The sequence below is a fragment of the Labrus mixtus genome, chromosome 13 (assembly GCF_963584025.1).
Source record: "Labrus mixtus chromosome 13, fLabMix1.1, whole genome shotgun sequence".
Taxonomy (NCBI): domain Eukaryota; kingdom Metazoa; phylum Chordata; class Actinopteri; order Labriformes; family Labridae; genus Labrus; species Labrus mixtus.
In genome coordinates, this window is record NC_083624.1 from 13,170,129 (window position 1) to 13,184,585 (window position 14,457).

Sequence of the window (14,457 nt, forward strand, 5' to 3'; positions counted from 1 at the left end):
AAAAAAAAAGGAGGGATGGGTGGATGAACGGAGGCAAGGAGGAGAGGAGGAATAATGAGAATAGCAGACAGGGGTGTTGACCACGAATCCCTCTGGAAAGATCAGAGGTCCCAGCAACACAGCCTGGAAGAATGTCAAGAGAGGAGAATTAAATACATCGGCAGAGTGGTTAGAGGAGGGTGGGGTGAGGTGAGGTGAGGGAAAGAAGAGTTTGTGACAAATGAAAAAGGAAAAGTTGTGAGGAGAAAAAAAAGGGGAAAGGGACAAAGGATATTAGGGTTATATGTGTCATTTGGTTTGAGAGATTTGTGAAGAAGTACTGTCACACACACACACAACTGGACTCAGCTGTCAAACACAGGTTACTTCCCCGAAGTCTGTGTGTGAGTGTTTGTCCTTGTGTGATGAAATTAGAGGAGATGGGGGATGTTTTACTATTTTATAACTCTATCCACACACGTACACACAAAGCACACACAGCACGGACATTTAAATAATTCAGCATGTCTGCGCTGGTCCTTACCGGCTGACTGACTGCCACCCTGCAGGGCGACACACAAACACACACACACACACACACACACACACACACACACACACACACACACCTGTTCTTTTCTTTCCCACGAGGTGAATCCATTCCTTGCCATGCCCTTTTTCCTCTTCTGTAGTTACACATTAAGCCTGGTTAGTCTCCTTTTGACAACAAACCTGAAGCTGATACACAATGTGTGTCCTTCTGCGCTGCACCACTATTGTTATTCTGCAGAGCAGGTGTGTGTGTAAATGAAGGAGAAAACAAGTATTCTCTCCGTGTCTGTCACCTGTGACCTCCACTGAGAGATGAAAGCACCATTTGAATATTGAAGACTTCTCTCACTAGGCATTGTTCTCATAGCGCTGCTGCTGCTAAATAATAGTTTATGTGTGTTTTGGGAATATTTCTTAACAATGAGATGTTTTCACCTGTGTGAGAAGACAAGGGAAGCTGACACCCGGAACAGGTGCTGAACTTTACACCTCTGCATTGTTTCTCTCACACACAACTTGACCTGGGTTGCTGTTGTTGTCAATTAGCTGATTGCTGCAAGAAGCCTTTGAGAAAGAGTCTGTTAACACTGATTAAGGAGTTGAAGAGCTCAGAGATGCTACATATCATCTTTCATGGCCCCACTGTGGATTCTCATTGCAGAGTAAAAAGTCTCTTGAATATCCAGCAACAACAACCAAAAAAATGTTTTTTAAAGGAAGAAGAATCTAGTTTTTCACCGCCTTTTATGACAGAAGAACTTCGTCAATTTATATTCCACCCTCAAACATAGGCAGAAAAATCTCAGAAAGTGGAAAGAGGGTAACCCTTAGCGTAGAGAGGTTTATCCTTAAATACTCCCTCTGTAATGCCTTTCAAGAATGAAAAAAAAAAACCTACACGTATCCATCTTTAACTCTTGGAAATCACTCCAATAATGGATGATAAGACCCACCAGTTTAAAGTTGTAAATAAAGATAGTATAGACTTATAAAATGTGCTTTCACCATGGGCATAAGGGCATTAAGAACATTTTTTTAAATGTCTAATTTGGGCCAGCTTGGCACTGATTCTCAAAATGAAAAAGGCAGTATTTAAATGTTTTCATTAAAATAATAAATGAGTTTTTGCGGTGAGCATATTCCTTATCAAGTATTAAAAAACAGATGTCAGTTTCATGAAGCACTGTAAAAGAGCAGAAGTATCAAGAGTTCCTGCTCCATTTGCTAACACTTTACAAAGCAAGAAAGATGGAGGCCACATTAGTTACCAAGGACCCGTGTGTAGAGACGAGCCTGTGAAATACACAAACATGCAATTAAACCTTGAAGGGCAAGGTAAGACTTCCATTCAAACACATGTGTACTCAACTAATCAAAGGCTCAAATAGCGTGCACACTCTTATGTGCTCTTATAAGCACACGCATTTGAGTGTGTGTTTGTGTGTGTTTGCTTCAGTGTGTATGTGTGTGTGTGCAAGCATTCACTGAGGAAATGTTTCAGTGTGCACCAAGGGAAATCAGAAAAGACCCGCCAGCCCCCAACCCCTCAGAGTGAGACTTCATAATTACACTTTTACACACTGACACATCAACACACACACACCAACACACACCAACACACACTTGTAATTACAGTCAGCTACCACATTCCCATCAAGTCTTTTGGGGCCTTTCGGCATTTTTCCATCATTTAACTGGTCACAGTTTGTGGAATTAAGGCCACTGTAAGGGCACGAGTTCACTGAGTCTGACTTTGTGTCGTACATCCATTAGGTCACGGGTTCATTTCCCAGCTGGCCTGGTATAGCCTGCTCCTGTTCCTGTCAGCCAGAAACCCCTTTCATCCATATTTTGTCACCCCTACTGTTTAATGGATTGGGAACAGGAAGGCGTGATGAATTCACACACACACAGAGACCCACACACTCCGAAAACAAGCAAACATCTACACACCCAAGCGTACCCAAGCAAGTAATTGCAAGGCCTTTGGCTCTGTTGAATGAGGTTTTGCTGCTCTCCGTATTAAACACTGGATGCTGTGTTTTCAGCATTAATGAAACCTAATGAAGAAAGTTCAGCAGGAAAAACAGCCTTTGAGGTTCTTTAAATGAAACAACATGACAAGTTGTTTCTCAGATTCACAGCAGTATTTTATCATGGCAGTGAGAGGGGGAGATAGAGATGTCAAATTGAAAGACAGAGAGGAGATTGAACATGATATGATAGGGAGAAAAGAGGAAGCCCAGCTGTGTTTTCCTGTGGTGAGCCCAACAGAGATGGTAGTCATAGACAGACAGAGAAAGACATGACACTCCGTCAGATAGACAGAGATATAAAGTCTCGGTGTCAAGAGACAGAAAGCGTGCTTCTGGCCATGTGCGCTTGCATTCAATTTCCTTTTTATCTGCGAGCGTTTTCAAAAGATCTGTGTGTGAGGAGTGTGTGTGCTTGGTGGGAAGTGTGGGAGCTCTGAGGGCACTTTGTACAGCGGTTTGTGTTCGGTTGTTTGTGTGTTGCTGTGTGTGTGTGTGTGTGTGTGTGTGTGTGTGTGTGTGTGTGTGTGTGTGTGTGTGTGTGTGTGTGTGTGTGTGTGTGTGACAGTTGTGTCAGGAAGCGTATTTGTACAAATCATGTGTTTTCATGTTCATTGAGGGGCGACAGCGTGTGTTTTTCTTTGCTCTCTGTGCGTGAAGGATTTAACATGATGTTTTTACGATGGTGCGTGTGTGTGGTGTGTCAGAGAGAGAGAGAGAGAGAGAGAGAGAGAGCAAGAGAGAGAGGGAGGGCTTGTGGTTAAGTCAAGAGGACGTGAGAAGAGGATGCTCTCCCACATACTTAAGCGATTGATTTATTGCACACTGTGTCCTCAGTCTCTGTGTGTGTAAGAAAACATTTGCACTTGTTTCCTCCTTTTGTGAAGAGAAACTTTTAAGTCAGTGTGTGCATTCAGTGTAAAGAACAAAAAGATAAGTCAGTGGCCTTTCCATCCCCTTGAACAACTCACTTTTACAGTCAAAACTGTCCAACAAGAACAACACAATATTGTTGCTTGGAAACCTGTTTAACCGTCTCTTTCATGTGCTATTATAAACTGTTGACCATTTCCATATCGTTAAGGCCATGCAGGTCCTACTGTACCATAAATGAGTTCAATTCAAAGCTGAATAGGTGAACTTTGTGTTGGTGGTGTTATTGGAAAGTTGGCGAAATGTTCTTCTTATGGGAATGGGGCTGTCTTCTTGGATCTATAAATGTCCATAAAGTGTAAGGTAATCCATCATACAGTTTGAGACCTTTAAAGTGGTGACTTAAGCCCCTTTTACATTGCAAGTTCAAGGCAGAACCGAAGCTCCTCTGTTCCACCTTTATTTTCCTTGCTGTCAATGTAAATGTCACAGAGGTAATAATGGTGAGGTGAAGTTGTTCTGCCACTGAGCTGACATCTGAGGTAGTAACAGCAGCGTAACAGGGGAGATATGGCGTTACTGTCAGAGCCTGCAGACACACAGTGCTGTGTGTCTAAGTGTGTTTGTTTGTGTATACATTGAGCAGCAAGTGCTTGAAGAACAAAGGGGAACTGATGGTGGAGCTTCATAATGGTTGTTGCAAAACAAGTGAATGATCCTACTCTAATGTACTCAACTTTATTCATCTGATTCAAAAATATGAATAGTAATATCAGGCCTTATCTGTCCTGTTGACCAAGAGAATCTGTGTCAATACTGCTTGTCATGAAATGTTCTTAAGAAGACTCTGATTCTGCATTTACCTTTAAAGACAGAAAATCCTTTCAGCTATTTGTCTCAGTTTCATAAACATCCATATGTTCCTCTCTCTATAGGTGTTCCATGCCAATGCTGATGCCACAGAGGTGGTTCTGAATCGGATCCCGCAGCCGGTCTTGGCCCGCTTCGTCCGAATCAGACCTCAGACGTGGAAGAACGGCATCGCTCTGCGATTCGAGCTTTACGGCTGTCAGATCACGGGTAAGAAAGATGAAGCGATTTCTTCTTCTGACGGCTTTCTCAGACTTTTTTTTCTTGCCTGTCCCCCCTCATGGGACTCAGTCTTGTAAAAACACTATACTCTTATACCAATGATATATTGGCTTTTACAGGGTCAGAAGGTGGTTCGACGTATTAAAAATAACTGCCCTAAACAACATTTCCTGGAAAACAACCAGCAAATATGAAAGGGTCCTCTTTTCATAATTTATATAACTCTAATGATTTATAATTCCTTTGTTTATCCATCCATCAATCCATCCAGTGTTTCTATTCATACTTCCCTCGCCTTGCTGTCATCTACCTCTCTTTCTTTCACATCCACGGAAAAAAACCCGCCCTCATGTGCACTCACACTCTTGCCCTCGCTCTTTCATATACATATCCTGCCTCTTTGTCTCCCACTCACACACACACACACACACACACACACACACACACACACACACACACACACACACACACAAATAGAAACACACTCAGTCCTAATAGAATAATACTAGTGTGATGTGTGGGTGATAACATCAGAGAGTAACAGGCTCTCAGCTTTCATCTGCAGCCCTGGCAAACAAACACGATTTCAACCAGCATAATCAGCTCAATACTATAAATAGATAAAACTTAATTAGACTGTCTCTGTTTGTGTGTGTGTTATAAAACTGGTGAAAGAGAGAGTGTTCAATCCATTTGTGTGTGTGTGTGTGTGTGTGTGTGTGTGTGTGTGTGTGTGTGTTGTGTGTGTTGTGTGTGTCCCCCAGCTCCACTGTATCATTATTAGGTTAGGGCCTCTCTCTGCAGCCATCGTAGTGGCCATTGAGAGGGACAGATATGCTCTTATCTAGGAGGGCTATTTCAGCACCCACACAAATCACAATCACCCCATAACAATATGATACCACTCCTGTGTGTTTCTGTGTATGTGTGTGTAAAATAGGGAGAGATTGAGCAGGCAAAAGAAACAGGGATGTGACATATATCAGGTATCTTGTTCTTGTATACCGATTGGGCTTTCATTTTTTCTTTTTTTACCCTATTCTAACACCTGAAATTGCATTATATATCACCCTTCCTCTCACACTATACTTCGACCAGTGAGACCCAATTCAACACATCCTTTGGCCATTTCTTTTTTCCTCGTGAATCGCCCATCTCTGCTGCCTCATAATGCCTGCAATCCATCACCAAACAGAGGAAAACACTGACTTTATATGCCAAATCTTGACGGCTAATGTTTTGCTGATGGACAGATTTTGTGACTTTAGAGGTTTTCTAAGGGGAAAAAAATCACTGCAGAGGAAACTTTATAACCAAACAAAGTAGCTAATAGCCATGCAGTATCTTTTCTTATTCTTTTCCCTCCCCTGCACATAGACATATTGACAAGCACACACCCGCACACACTGCCAGGGGGAATGTGATAATGCCCTACACAGGCCTATAAAGGCAGACATAAAGCAGTCAGTCAGTGACATGTCATTAACTTAAATCACACTTTTATGTCTCTCCCTCTACTTTTTTCTCTCTTTCTACCTATCCTTCTTCATTGTCGCTGTGTTTTTCCTTCCTTCCTTACTGCTCGTTCCTCTATCCTTCTGCTGCCTTTGCTGACAGCTTCCATTCCCACTTTTCTCCTGCTGTCGTTCACCCCCCCACCAACCCCCCTCCCCCCACCACCCTTTTGCCTTGCCTTAAATCTTCTCCGTCCCTGCCTCGTTCAACTCTTCGTTCCTCTATCCGTCTTTCTCTCCTTCCTTAATCTCATTTTATTTCAGCCCTGCAGCACCTATCAATCACTTATTTTTAGCACCTTTATGGTTTTTCTCACCAGGCTCGTGCGGTGTGCATGATTTACAAAAACCACAAGTGTGTGTATGCATGTGCATGTATTCTGGCGAGGTAGAGCCTCAATGGTGTACTTTACAGCTTTTTTGAGATCCCGTTATCAGTTAAAGCACAGTGGGAGTGTGTGTGCGCTCATGTGTGGGCTAGACATCAGAGCGTGTGCGAGTAGAAGTGTGTTTAAGCCTTCCAGACCTCCATTATCCAACGTTGTGCTGGTGTGCATGTGTGTTAGTTCTCATATGTGTATTTCTTTTTTAATATAAATATATGTGTGTGTGTGTGTGTGTTGGAGTATGAGAGAGCTTTAAGGACTCGCATGCTGGTGTGTGATAGGTATTTCTGCTGCTGTCTTCTCCAGAGATGCTATTCTAATCGACTCCCAGTGCACCTCTGTGTTAAAAAAATAAAATAAAGCAGCTTAAACAGAAAGATGCAAAAATAACAAACTTAGAATAAACAATGCAATGATTCACATTTTCTTCTTGCTAATCAGTTTTCATGTCTATTAGAAAGCTTTAGGGAGCTTTAGGACCCAGCTCAGGCTGCTGTTGTTTATTGTTGATTCATTATTTACCGAAGTGAGGCGCGGTGGCAAAACGTCACGGCATTAAACATTCATCTCCGTGCGGACCCCAAAGAATGTCACCATCAATCACCGTCACCCTTCACTGTCAATCCGCTCTCCCTCTCTCCTTTCAACACGATCTCTCTTTATCTTTCTCACCCTTTTCTACTCACTTGCTCTCTCTCTCTTTAGTCCATCTTTGTGTTTGACCTTTTGTCTATCTCTCCTCCCTCTCCTTTCACTCCCCTTCCTCACCTTCTTCCTTTCCTCCTTCTTCCCTCCAATGTCTCCCTCACACACTCTTTCTGTCTTTCACCACATCATTTTCCTTCCCAATAAAAATGGCCACCATGTTTTGTTGCCCTTGTTTTTCATCATTATTTATCGCAGTAACATGATCTGATGCGTGTTAGACTAAAACACATTTGTCAGCAGTTCCTCTTTGATCTGCAACATGTTTTCATTTAGTTCCTGCACTCGGGAGTTTGCCGGCTCAATTCCCCATGAAGAATCCCCCTTTGGTAGCTCGCTCGGTTAAAGTTATGCATCAACTTTGCAGCAGCAGGAAGGGAAAATAATGACAAGGGCTGATGGAAAGCAACAGAGAGCGAAACACCACTCGTTGTTTTTAACTATTCATGTCACAATTAAGAGTTTCGCTCCCAGGTGAGAACAAACGGTGACACCAAATTAATCCTGACCTTAAAGTCACATTCACTCATGAGGTGTTTCTGCATAATATCATTTAGGAAGAACGAACTCAGAGCAAAGGGAAGGAGAATATGTATTAATTTTGACCTTGCATTTAGCAAACATCCAAGGGCTTTTAAAGCATTATATTAATCTTTTGATAGCGACTCAGTATTTAAAATAAGTACTAACCTGGAAATCCTCGTATTTCTTTTATACTTATACTTGTCAGTTTGTCAATGTTTTTTTCTGTATTGTAAGTCGCATTGTAGTTGCATTCAGAGACTTTTGCAGAAAGTATTTGTTTGTTTCCTTACTGCTGTAACCCAAGCTCCAACATCAACCTTTTATTGCAAGGAAAGTCAAATTCTTCCTTTTTGACATCGTTTAAGATTTCATGTTGTTTGTTTATTTGGTTGATTTTCAGACAGCTTAAAGATATAAAGTCTTTGGCTGACTGTCAAGTCTTGGACGTTGTTTTCAACATTTAGAGTGAGCAGAGGAGGAGTTTTCATATTCTACTTTGACCTACAAAAAAAGCTAAAGGCATCAACAGTCCTGTTGCGAAACAGCAAAATGAACATAAGTCAACTTTACTGCAACTTTCACCTCAGAAAATAATGAAAAACTAAATTTTGTCTAAAAAAAACCAAAACGTTAAGCACTTATAGCAAATACTGTAACTCATTCGTCTTTGTGCTTCCTGTGTAGACGCTCCCTGCTCAGAGCTGCAGGGCATGCTGTCCGGGCTGCTACCAGATTCCCTGATCTCTGCGTCGTCCATGAGAGACATCCACGGCTCCACGGGGGCAGCCAGGCTAGTGGCCAGTCGCTCAGGCTGGTTTCCAAACCCGACACAACCCATAGCTGGAGAAGAATGGTTACAGGTACGTCACCTTATCCTCCTATGATGAATAAATCTGTTTGAAACAGAACTGATTCTCCACCACAAATTAATCTGTATGTGGGAATGAGAAGCTACAGTTGGGAGTAATTGTATTGCTTTGTCTTGCATCAAGAAGTAAATATTGCCAGTTGTAGCTCATTATATCTTGTTCTGTGTCTTTTTTCAAGGATAGAAACAAACATTGTGTAACATCTAGCCATCGTCAACTGTTCTGCTTTCATGATTTCAATGATTCTGCACTTTTTTAGGGGGAAAGTCATACAATACAAATACATCATCCCATGAAAACTAAGACGCATACATTATCCAAAAACAGTAAGCACCGTAGAGCGGCTGGAATGACAAAGACAGAAACGAGCCAGATGTTGTAAATCAGGAGACATTGGAACATTAAAATATTAAATAAATGGTATCCAAAGATCACAAAGCATCCAACAAACTGCCAAAGAAAACAAGGTGATCAGCAAAACCTGGCTCATGAAAAGAAATAATTAAAAGATGAATCTAGCTCTGATGCCAATTATTTCTTTAACAAATAACAAGAATTGATCATCTCTGTAAGTCAGATTTGCCCTAGGAAGGAGAGGTAGAAAGTGATCGGCTCCTATTATTTATAGTGGGTGGGCTGATTTTTTTTTGTCTGTGTTGCAGGTGGACCTCGGGGTGCCCAAGATGGTGCGTGGCATTATTACCCAGGGTGCAAGAGGGCTTGAGGGGAGCACCAGCGCTGAGAACAGAGCATTTGTCAGGAAGTACAAACTGGCACACAGCTTGACGGGCAAAGACTGGACGCACATCACTGACAGCAAGACTGGGTTTGCAAAGGTATTATCTCTGCCTGCCTGACAGAAACATATGTACTCTCCTCTTTCTAATTGTCACTGTCAGCTCTCCCTCATTTGTAGTTTATTTATAGCTGTCTTTCAACTCAGCCCCTCTACACTCTCCCTCTCTTTCTTCCCCTCTCTGTGTCTCTCTTTCTCTCAGTCATTTTTAGGAAAAAAAAAACAAAAAACTTTTTATTACCGCCTCAGCTCTGATAATAATTCAATTTAATCACCTCACTCCTCATTCCTCCTGCTCCTGTCTCCCTCTCTTGGTCCGCTTCACTCTCACTCACTTCTTTCCTCTGTCTCATCCTCTTGTTCACTCATCCTGTATTTGTCTCTCATGGGTGTTAATTAAAAATGTCTTTTCAGCATCACTACTCAACACGGCTGGCAGTGTAACGCACAGAGAGACGGAGCACTTTAAACTCTGTTCTCCTCTCGGAGACTGTGTCTTAAAGCGCTTTAATAGCACTACTGAGCGTGCAGCTTTTTCTCCTGATGCTAAAATCCTGTTCTCTCTCATCTGCCTGTCTTGTTAAATGAGCATCCTGGGAAATTCATCTTATGTTTTCCTTTTTTCATAAATCCCCCCCCCCCCCAAAAAAAAAACAAAAAAACAGGGAAGACAGAAGATAAAATGTAATTAATGAAACCAATATTACAACTTCCACAGTTCATATTTTGCGAGAAGTCTAGTCACTTTGCAGCTTGTAATAAATCTTGTGTTTTTCGCCAGCGGCTGCTGCAAAGCCTCCTCAAGAAAATGACTTGAAAATCAAAGGAAAAACAGTCCCTGTTGTTTATTTATATGACACGTGTCATACTGTGCATGAAAACAATGCTGATTAGAAGTGTTATATGTCTTTGGGAAGACAGGCTCACAATTTTGCCATTGTTTTTCAATTAGCCGTGAATGGTGGAGTGGTGAAATGACACATTTTAACTTCCTCTGCAGCGTTCTTCATTGTCTTAAGATACTCATCCTCAATGCCGTCAGTGCTCGCACTCTGACAGATTTCAGATTTGTCAAACAAACATGGAGTAAAACCTATCACTCATCGTTTTGTATCCCAGACAGCTTTGGCTTTCAGACAAACTCTGGGGAAGCAATGATACTTCTAACATGTTTTCCTTTTGAAGCAGCGCTGCAGGATCACACTGTGCTGAGATACAGTCTTATAGGAAGTAGGATCAGTGGGAATGAAGACAGAAGTTTGCCATATTTTCCTGTTGAGCGTACACAGTGAACTTAGGGATGTCAAAATTGGCAGGAGAAATAAATCCTTGATACTTGGGGGGGAATGTTTTATCCTTTTTTTTTTAACTTGCAGTAAAATGAGAAAAAGGAAACACAGTCATCACAGTCACTACTTTATTTTGTGTATGCCTCTCTTTGTTTAGATTTTCGAGGGGAACAGCCACTATGACACTCCAGAGGTGAGGAGGTTTGACGAGATCGTGGCCCAGTACATCCGAGTGTTTCCGGAGCGGTGGTCTCCCGCTGGGATCGGCATGCGGATGGAGGTGCTCGGCTGTGACCTGCCTGGTAAGAACACATGTTGTGCTTGCTTAAGATTAATACCGGGGCTACGCATCACAGACAACACACAATAACATGATCACAGATGGACTAACAGCTTTGAGCAAACACAAAGCAAATGACAAATACATAAACACACTGATTCCCTATGCTAGTACTCTCCTTAGATAATGACCTGCACACAAAATAGCACCCATGGAAAAAAGTGCCATTAAGATAGATTATCCAGAATAGGTGATCAAGAGCAATCGCTTCCTGATCATACATATTTCATCAGAACTATTATGATGCTTCTGCATGCATGTATATTACATGATCCATAAACATAATTACAAACCAAACTGTGACTTTAATGTGTTGTGTGAATCACGCCATTCATCTCTTTGACATCTGCAATTAGTGGGCTGATGGTCGTTGGATGTGTGTTTATGAGCATTAAGAATGTGTGCGTGCTTTCTTTTGTATTCTCATGTGGCATTGTGTGTGGCTTAATGTGTATGGTAGCCTATATGTATATATATATATATATGTGTGTGTGCTTATAGAGCATATATATTCACTTCCATGCGTTCTGCACAGTGGTTGAAGTTAATCATCTTGCTCTATAGGAGATTTTGCCTCGTCTGGACGGGGATTAACATGTCTAGGTCATGGGACTTTTACTAATAGTGGCCAGCTGTGTAGTAGCACTTTATTGTGTTCACAGTCTATTATGTTAATAACATGTTGCTGTGTGTGTGTGTGTGTGTGTGTAGCCAAGGATTAGGTGCAATACAACGCCTGCTGCACTCAGTTGTTTTCTTTTTCTTGAACAATCTCTTTCTGCTTTTTCCACCGTCAATGTTTGATGTTTTTGTGTTCGCAAATATTCTCGTAAACGGTTGTTCATAGAGAGTGATGATGGATTCAGACCATTAGTTTTATTTGTCATGATTGAGCTGTGAGAGTATGATTTGTAACAATACATTACTGTTATCGGGAGCTTGTTAAGTGTGGCGAGCAAATTATTCTCAGCTGGACATTTACTCCAAAAATAAGGCAAGTCATTGTACCAATCCACCAACAACATATATTCCACATATAGAGTCAGGTGAATAGTGTGCTTTGTTCTGTTTAAATTGATTCAGAGCTCAGATTGTCTTAATGATGGTTCACATAAAACAGTACAGTAACTCTACTGTATTTGAATACTTTCATGACCACACATTTGTACTTGCGGATGACCTGTTCTCAGTGATGCAGCTATAGCCACACGATCTTCCCTCCTTTCCTTTCCTCTTCTCTCCTCTCTGCTTGTACCATCAGATGTTATGGCTTCAGTCAGGTTATGACATGTGAGAGGTGAAGACAAGAACAGGAAATGACACGAACCGGTTCCCAGTGGACAGAAAGTGGACTGCTTTCTGTATTTCTGAACTTGTGTGTGTGTGAGAGAGAGAAATAGAGAAAGATGGAGGGAGAGCCCAAGGGGAACAGTATATCCTAGATGTGTCAGGACCAGCTGAGAGGATGGCAATGATGGGGGGGGGGGGAGAGAGGAACAGGACATCCTCGACTGTTAACGTAAGTGTTAACAGGTTACCATGACTACATCAAAAATAGAGTTCTGGCATAAAACAGATGAAGCGCAATCGTTTCTGATTTACATCGACAGTTCACCTCAGGAAAAGATTTTGTGGTTGTACTTTGAAAACCTCTTTTGATAACAAGGAGGATTATCTGCTATAATACAACTCATATAGGTAAAGCACTAAGCGGAAAGAAAATGTAAATTGGAGCTTTCAGTAACATATTTCATTCTTTATAATTTAGTAGGAAATTGTGATATTACTTTGATTGATTTTTAGGACACAGGACCAATTTATGAAATGCAATTATTCTGGCTCGCATCTCATTTTGAGTTTGTAAACTTTGTGGCTTCAAATGTAGCTCTTTGCAACCATCCCTCCCCCTTTTCTCCACTTTAAATCTGAGTAAATTGACTGTAAACAGAGTGTAAAAGATGTCGGTAGGAAAACCTGTAGGCACATCAAAGGTATCAACAAACCCTTGGTATGATTAAAGATATAGGGCCTTTACTCAAATGAGGATATTGTTTCCACATGCTGAATATCATGATCAGTAGCAAACCGATTTCTCCCTAATGGAGACAGACTGTTTGATTATGGTGACTGCAACCTGTGTGATCGCGGCAATTGTTTCATTCTGTCCAGACGCATTGCTTGTGATGGCTCATAATGACATCATGCGCATCGTGACTGCAGCCGTGATCTCCATGATCACAGCAGCGATCAACCTCCTGGCTATTGTAGGTTCAGTGATCGTCTGCAGGTCTGGCGGCCTGTGTCTGCATGCCAGATGTTTGCCTTCTGGATGTAATCCTTGCATTAGACATGATAACAGTTCATTTCCACTTAACATGAGCACCACGGCAACAACTGCTCCTGCTAGCGGGCTGAGCACCGCACACAACCAAGTCGAGTAAGTTGACTCTGTAAGTTAGGGGCTTAGAGCAACTCCATTTTTCACTTTGCTTTTTTTTTTTTTTTTAATTGTCTCCGAGCAAAGTGACGTTAGGATAACTCTGAGCTGGAAAACACATGATCTCACCAGTCATGCAGTCAATTTCGCCTGTGCAACAAATGAAACGATAAAACAGAAAAGCACATTTGACTGAAGATAAAATAGACTTTGTTTTCCTACTCTCTGGTGTTTTGTGTGCGTTTGTGTGCTTGCAAGTGTTGAGTCGTAACGGGAGATAAAATATTCAACAGAGTGCATCAGCTTCAGTCCACTGAACACAGCTGTTTACACATAAGTCACAAGCATACAGAGAGGCACACACTCAACTCTAGTGGACCTCTTCTATAAATACACACACACACACACACGCGCATGCACACACACACACAGTGCTGAAGAAAGGAAGTAAGATATACAAGAAGACGCCCAACAGAATCTGTTCATTTCCGTTAAGATGACCTCCGATGAAGCTGCCTTCCTTCCTCCGTCTAATACTTTTCCAATTTTCATCGGAAAGCAGCATTCAATATGGTTCATTTGTTTTTGAAGCAAGCATGACATCCTCTACTTTTTAAAAAAAAAATTTATTATGCTTTTTCTGGTTTTATATGCCCTTTAGTGTATTTTCCAAGTGTCCTGTGCATGTTTAGGCACATCTATGTGCAAAAATTCAAAGTCCGCGGAAACGCGGCTTCTCCTACCTCCTCCTGTTAGCTGCAGCATTAGCTGCATGTAACGCTCGGTTCTAGCCCCCCTCGATAAAAATTTGTCAGTCCGACGTCATTGTCAGTGTGAGATCACTGATCTAAGTCCATTGGCTCCTTGTGGCAAGCCCTGCAGCTCATGTTGAAATTTCCGAGAAGCGTGCTGAGCAACTGACCAATAACGACAGAGCGGCTCGGCAGACCAATCAGAGCAGACTTGGCCCACGTGGGGTCTAACAGTGGGGGCTCAGCAGAGCGTAGCTGACGGACTCAGAGTGGAGAGGGAGCAAGGAGGAGCAGTAAACGTACAAAAGTAGGTAC

At 41.9% G+C, this 14,457-nt stretch overlaps 1 protein-coding gene across 2 annotated transcripts in view; it reads left to right on the forward strand.

Moving 5' to 3' along the window:
* The window catches only part of LOC132987015 (neuropilin-2-like), a 97,771-nt gene that overhangs the window by 47,805 nt on the left and 35,509 nt on the right, over positions 1–14,457 (forward strand). For both annotated transcript variants that reach the window (XM_061053779.1, XM_061053780.1), the window contains exons 8-11: positions 4,373–4,517; positions 8,344–8,519; positions 9,191–9,364; positions 10,771–10,915. In XM_061053779.1, the coding sequence (XP_060909762.1) occupies positions 4,373–4,517; positions 8,344–8,519; positions 9,191–9,364; positions 10,771–10,915 (640 nt within the window). The remainder of the gene's footprint in view (positions 1–4,372; positions 4,518–8,343; positions 8,520–9,190; positions 9,365–10,770; positions 10,916–14,457) is intronic.